The sequence below is a fragment of the Notamacropus eugenii genome, chromosome 6, assembly GCF_028372415.1.
Source record: "Notamacropus eugenii isolate mMacEug1 chromosome 6, mMacEug1.pri_v2, whole genome shotgun sequence".
Taxonomy (NCBI): Eukaryota; Metazoa; Chordata; class Mammalia; order Diprotodontia; family Macropodidae; genus Notamacropus; species Notamacropus eugenii.
In genome coordinates, this window is record NC_092877.1 from 326150246 (window position 1) to 326157460 (window position 7215).

General features: G+C 40.2%; 1 protein-coding gene across 22 annotated transcripts in view; it reads left to right on the forward strand.

Moving 5' to 3' along the window:
- Positions 1-7215, forward strand: part of RHBDD1 (rhomboid domain containing 1) — a 179380-nt gene that overhangs the window by 111759 nt on the left and 60406 nt on the right. For all 22 annotated transcript variants that reach the window (XR_011969009.1, XR_011969002.1, XR_011969003.1 and 19 more), the window contains one exon: positions 1283-1420. Coding sequence is in view for 13 of the 22 variants with exons in the window: in XM_072618045.1 (XP_072474146.1) it covers positions 1283-1420 (138 nt within the window). In the remaining 9 variants the exon portion in view is untranslated. The remainder of the gene's footprint in view (positions 1-1282; positions 1421-7215) is intronic.

Below are 7215 nucleotides of genomic sequence, written 5' to 3' on the forward strand. Positions count from 1 at the left end.
GGAGAAAGTAATACTTTAGGCAAAGTGCTTTGGAAACTATAAAGCTCAATGTGAATGTTCGATGCTATTTATCATTATTCATTTGCATTAAGATGACTTATGCAGGACTAACCTGCTAGTGCTCTTGACACAGGTCTGTGTAGAAATGCATATTTCTTTAGGGCTAACTGTATCAAGCATTTTTTAGTAGAATAGAGAGCATGACAGTACCTTTCGTCCACTCCATCCAGACTGTCTGCTTACTGTTCCTTATATATATAATATCATGTGCCCTCACTCTTTGCCTCTGTACAGACAATCCCTCATGCCTGGAGTGCTCTCTCTGCTCACGTATATTTCCTGTAACCCATTATGTGGTCAAATAAAATAGGCATTCTTTTTCAAAGTTTTAATAAACAAGACATTTTAGAATTGGCCTTTATCCAACAGGTAAATTTATTACTGGTTATTACTATTATTAAAAATAGAAACCAATGGGTTTCTTAAAGTGGAATTGAATAGCCAACTTGTCTTTTTCCTGCTTTGTCCTCCTTTGCGAAAATGTAGGATCAATTGTACTTCTAAGGAAATTGACAGTTATAAATATTATTCTGTTCCATGTTTCTCCACATCTTGTTCATCACAGAAAGCCTATGAGTCAGGTAACAGATCTGTGATAGATTGTTCTTCCAGAACCATGGGGTTGTCACAAAGGCTCACTGAGTATCATTTCACCTGTTCCTCTGGCTCAGTGCAGCCCTGCATTAAAATCCTTCCAAACTTCTCCTGGTTTTGTTTTCACTGAATTGTCCCTAAGATTGGTCATCTACACCAATATATTCCTCTCCTGTCCTTCCAGATCCAATTTAAATACATTTTTTCTGTTGAACCTTTAATAAATAGGAAGAAAAACATGGTAAATGCAGATATCCCCCATTCAGTTACGTAGTTCTAAGTTTTAAGACTGTTAGGACATTTTAAATCAGGAAATGACTTTATCGGTCAAGTAGAGTAGTATGCCTCTTACATGATCAGCAGTGATTTCTGATATTTTGTTCTTTCCATGCTTAAAACTTTAGTGAAACTGAATCCAAACCCCACCTCTCACTCTTAAAAACTACATCACTGTGGGCACTTCAGTCTTCTTTGGGCTTCAGTTTCCCTTTCTATATAATGGGTATAACCATAAGCATAGTCCTCACTTCCCAGAAGTGAGGTAATCACCAGGTAAGGTAATGCATGTAAAGCTCTTTGTACTTGGCATTAGTACATTTTTTAAATTTGTTTATTTGGATTTCTAAAGGTTATAGTGGATATCAAGAGGACTTATTCAACAGGCAGCCTTACCAAGAAGTCCCAAGGAGCTATGATGCCTATACAGCAGGGCTTACCGAAGAGGAGCAGCTGGAAAGAGCTCTCAGAAACAGCCTCCGTGACCGAGGTAAGAATCTCGTGGCCTTGCTTGTTTTCAAGTATGGATCACATGGTGAGGTAATGTCTGCACAAGGACTGTTTTTCAGAGAAGCAAACTTAAAATAGTTTGTAAAAAAGCATATGTAGGTGAAGAGATGTGTGCAGAATGTGATTACAGGGAATGTGGTGTGATGCCATATTGCCACCAACCTAATCTAATAAAGTGCTAGACTATGGATGGACGTATTGTTAACGTTGTTCCTTTTATAGGCCCACTCAGCTCAATTACTTTGACAACAATAAAGTCAAGAAACTTCTAAAAAAATTCTTCTTGAGGGCACGCGGTGGGTTCAGAGTGAAGCACTTTGTTGTAAAACAGGCTGCCGCCTCTCTTCTTGACTCGCCTTATTAGGACTTTGTGGCTGATTTCTTCCTTATTGCTTTTAACATCTCAGGACTTCCTGGGCATAGCCCTTGAGAGCTCAGTTACTTTACAACTCCAATAAAGCATAGGAATAGGATGGTAGAGAAGGCTGCTTAGGGGTGGTTAAGTGCCTTTGGTAGGGGGGTCCATCCAGTGAACTGATGTGGCCACCTAAGGAACTCTCCGATGACCTTGGTGTGTAAAAAAAATGCGTACAAACTAAGGAGAGGGAGGCACGTAACCACAGGCGAAAACAACTTCTGGAAGGCAGGGACTCTTTCCATTTTCCTGGCACATACTAATTGCTTATTGGTTGATTGATTCTAATCTCATACAGACTTACTTAGCTATTTAAAGATGGTGTCACTTCCATAAAGTTACCTTTTCTCCCTGGCTAAATATTCTGATTTTTTAATGACTTTTCAGAGGTTTTTGTTTTTTCCAAGTCCTCTTCCTGCCCTAATTGTTTTTCTCTAGCTTATCCGTAGCCATCTAAGTTTAGTTTAGTTTCTCAAAAAACAAGTCATTATAAATAAGTTATATTTCCTTTTCTGACATCTACATTGGTAGATGAGGTCATACTGATAGACATGAATTGTGAATACGTCAGTAAGCTTTTAGTGTGTGCCTCTTACATGCCAGACATTATGCTAAGTTTTGGGAATGCAAGATAGGTATGATAGATAAATAGATAGGTAGGTAGGTAGGTAGGTAGGTAGGTAGATAGATAGATAGATAGATAGATAGATAGATAGATAGATAGATAGATAGATAGATAGATAGATAGATAGAATTATATAAAAGTTTAGATGGATAGGTAAATAGATATTATTATATAAAAGGTAGATGGATCACTAGATAATTATATAAAAGACAGATAGATGTAGATAATTCTATAAGCAAAGCAGTCGACAGGGTTTCTTAGGATCTCTCTGAGGACAAAATAAAGAAATATGAGCTGAGTGATTCTCATTGGATGTATTTGTGGCAACACAACCTTCTCCCAGACCTCCCTGTTACTGTCAAGGACACCACCATTTTTCCCATGGCCCAAGTTTGTAATTTCAGCATCATCCTACATGCCTCACTCTTGCTCCTCGCACAAATCCAAACAATCATCGTATCTCTTCATTTCTGCCTTGACAACACAACATCTCTAACCTATATCTCCTCCTCTCCACTCTCCCAGCCCTAATTCAGGCCGTCATCAATCACTTCTTGCCTGCGCTGTGACAGTAGCTTTCTGATTCGGCTCCCTGACTCCAGTTTCTCCTCATTCTAATTCATCATCCACACGGCTGCCAAAGGGACCCTTGTAAAGTGTGGGTCCTAGCCTGCCCCTCCACCCCCACCTCCAGTAAATTCTAATGGCTCCACATTACATCTGGAATCACATAACCGTTGTACCTCACTCTGTGCAATCTCTGCTATGCCCATGTTTGCTGTTCCCCACATACCCTACGCTACCTCCATGCTTTTGCCCTGGCTGTGTCCTCTGCCTGGAATGCTCTTCCTCCATTTCTCAAAATTAGAAAATCCTAGCTTCCTTTAAGAATCAGTTCAAACATCATCTCCTCCAGGGGATCTATCCTGGTCCCTCCCGGATGGTAATGCCATCCTTTCTAAGATTACTGTCTACTTCCTGGGCATTGATTTTGTATGTACGCATAGACACACACACACACACACACACACATATGTATATATATATATACACACACACACACACACTTACACATATATGCACATTTATTTATTTGTTGACTTCCCCATAAGCTAATCCAAGGCGATGACTTATTTTCCTGCCAGGAATATATATTTATTCTTTGCTACTCTTTAGGATGGGCTGGAGGTGGCGGGGAGCCAGGCTGGGTGGGCAGCACAAGAAAGGAAGGCGGATGTGCATCAAATTCCCTTTTGTGTTTGTAAGGTATGCTGTTTCCTAGATTATAAAAACCTGTCAATTAAAGACTTCCTCAAGAAACCACAGGTAGAATAGTGTAGAGTCTAGGACTGATCAATTAGATTAAAAGCATTTCTAAAGATCTTCCCTATACAAGTCACTGTGCTCTGTGCTGTTTGCTCCTAATGAGCTGGCTACTTATTGCACTCCAGCACTGAGTGGAAGGCACAGAGAGAGGGCTCTCCAGGCAAGCTGCCTGCTGGTTCTATAACATGCGCAGCTCCAGCCCATGTGGGCAGCTTGATTTATCTTTCACTGCCACCAAAAAGGAACTAACTATTGGAAGTGGAGTCATGGAGCGCCATTGGAGCCAAGCATTAGTGTCACTGGTGATCTGATCTCAAGGCCCATCCCTTCCATTGACCAAGACAGCCCAGGAAGCAAGGTTTTTTGCTAGCCATTTGTTGAGAAAATCCTTTCAGTATGGAGATACCAATTTCCATTCTATTCTGGTGTTCAAGAGGAAAGCGTATGCTATTGGCCCAAAGATGCTACTACTAAGCCTATGCCCTCTGCGCAAAAAAAGATCAAGGAACAAGGAAAATGACACATCTGTATAAAAATGTTTTAAATGCTCTTTTTGTAGTAGCAAAAAATGTGAAGCTTAAGGGGATGTTCATCAGTTGGGGAATGGTTTGAACAAGTTCTAGTATAAGAATTTGTGGAATTTTTTTTGTACTACTAAAAATAATAAAAAAGGACAACTGCTTTGAAACTTGGGAAGAATTGGAAGTGATGTGGCTGATGGAGAATGAAATGAGCAGATCAAGAGAACAATCCATACAATAAGAACAGCCTTCTGAAAGCAAACAACTTTAAAATTATCAACTCAGTGACCAGACCAGACCAGTTCTGGGGACCACTAATGAAAGATACTAGACTCTGGCCACAGAAGGAGACACATATTTTTTTTGGAAATTACCACTATGGAAATTTGTTTTGCTTGACTTTGAATATTGCCACAAAGGTTTTGTTTTATTTTCCCAGCGTGGGAGAGAAGGTAGATTTTTGTTATTCGAAAAATATTAATTTAAAGAATATCAAATGAAAAGTGTTTACTAGAGGAAAAGAGCTTGACTAGGAGAAAAAGCCATCTTAGAGGGAGTGCAAGTAGATAGGGCATTCTAGACTGATAATAGAATGTGTACCCTGGATAGTCAGTATTTATTAAACACCAAGTGTGCCAGACACTGGCCTGAACTCTCTCTCACGTTTGTCTTTGTCCTGCACGTCCCAGCGCAGCGTCTGACACAGAGTAGATACTTTTGTGGTTGTTGGTCGTCCTCCAAAAAGAACCAATGAAATCATGGGGTGATATCTCAACTTGCATGGAAATTGGATTTAAGTGAGGCAGAGCTGTGGAAAAGCCGTTGGATGGCCAATAATAGCCACTTACTACATGTTTGTTGAATGATTGATGTGAGGCAGGAGAAGGTAAATGTGGTTTACTTTAACTGGTGACAAATTTGGTGCCTCATCCCCAGGTATCTTCATCCACTATATATACACTCATGACTTCTTTTGTAGCTATGTGTATATATATGATATGCCTTCTACCAGAGTATAAGCTCCTTGAGGGCAAGGACTCCGTCATTCTTGTTACAGTGTCTAATAGTACCCTGCATATAGTAGGTACTTAATGAAAGCTTGTTGGCTTAGATTGTGTATGGAATTAGTGTGACTCCCTTTGTAGGTAAAAGTGGTAAGGGTACCTGGTTAGTCACCAGGAAAGCCTTTTATCAGTCTAAGCACAGGGTCATTTTTCAATTAACTTTCTTGTAGCATACATTTAAGAAAAAGATTATTGGTCTATAGCCTTAACTTTTGCCATTGTAATGCTTGGTACTTGTTTGAACCCCTTCATCCTTGGAGCTCTTGGGAGCCAGGCCAACATTGAATACCTGATGCCATGTATGACTGTCCTCTTAGGGAAGTCGTGCTGAAGAGTGAGTAGGTGCTGGACTTGGAGCAAGGAAGTCCTGAATTTAAATCCCATGTGATACTAACTGCTTATGTGGAGAAACCATTCCTTCACACACACACACACACACACACACACACACACGTATATACATATACATATATATATATATATAATCAGACATTTACTCTGTGGTAGAAGTTAGGGTTGTTAGACAACAAGAAAGCAGTCTCTGAACTCAAGCTTCTTGGGAGAAATGACAAGTTCACTGATATTTAAATGTAAAATAATAATCATTAGCATTCATATGGTACTTTAAGGTTTGTGTGGCACTTTCCATATGTTGTATCATTTTATGAAGATTTTACGAAGGTCTCCTTTATAAAATAAATGCAGATAAACTCCTAGGGTTGAGTTGAGATAGTACTACCAAGTGCAGACATGATGAAAGGCCTTCTAAGAAGTGGAGATGAGGAAAGAAAGCATTTCAGGCAGGGGGACAGACAGCCTGGGCAAATGAATAGGGACAGGAGATAGGGTGCCTTGGACATCCAACAAGTAGGCCAATTTGGCCAGACCATAGAGTGCATGAAGACAAGTAATATGTAGTACTCCTGGAAAGGTAGGGCGAAGTCAGATTGGGGGGCAGGGAGAAGGATTTAAATGATGAGCAAAGGAGTTTGTATTTAATCACTGAAATATTTTATCTTCTGACCTCTTGAGCTGAGGTGTGATGTGGTCAGTCATATGTTAGTGTTTGTTCTGCTTTGGTTTAGTCTGCATTTGTGATTCCATTGGGGGAGGGAAATTCCCTTCATCAATGTGAACTGGCATTTTTCCTGCAAGTTATTTCTTAGAGAGAGTTGCCTGGGACCCTGAGAGACTGGCCCAGGGTGGCACAGCCAGAATATGTCAGAAGGGAAACTTAGACCCATGTCTTCCTGACTTGGAGACCAGCTCCCTGTGTGCTATGCCAGACGATCTCACTCTTATCCTCTCTGAAACCATGATTTTTCATCTATAAAGTAGAGATAATGGTAGTATTCACCTCTTTAGTTCTCATGAGACTCAACATCAGATACTATGTGAACTGTGCTTTGTAAACCTGTGCTTAAAGAGATCAGCCATCCTCTTCTTCCTCCTCATTATTATTAGGACAGTCCTTTTTTGTAAGAAACACTGATATCCCTTGATTTTAAGTGGATTAAACATTTTGTGTTCTTTTAAAACATTCTTGTCTCCTCCTGTTGGCAATCTCAGCTTTTATAAATATTTGTCCAAAAGGCATCTGATGCCCCCATAACCAAGAGAATGGTCCTAGATGAGTGTCATCTTTTTTTTTTCTTTTCTTTTTCTTGGAGATGCCAGCTTATGACACAAGCTCGTGGTTTTTGCTTGTCCCTTGTAATGAGTAATGCATGCCTTTTGTGGGTTCAAGGGTAGCCTGCCACCCAGGTCCAGCTGGAAGCAAGGCCATTTTCTACCCCTGCCTGCCAGCCCAACATGCAAGATGTG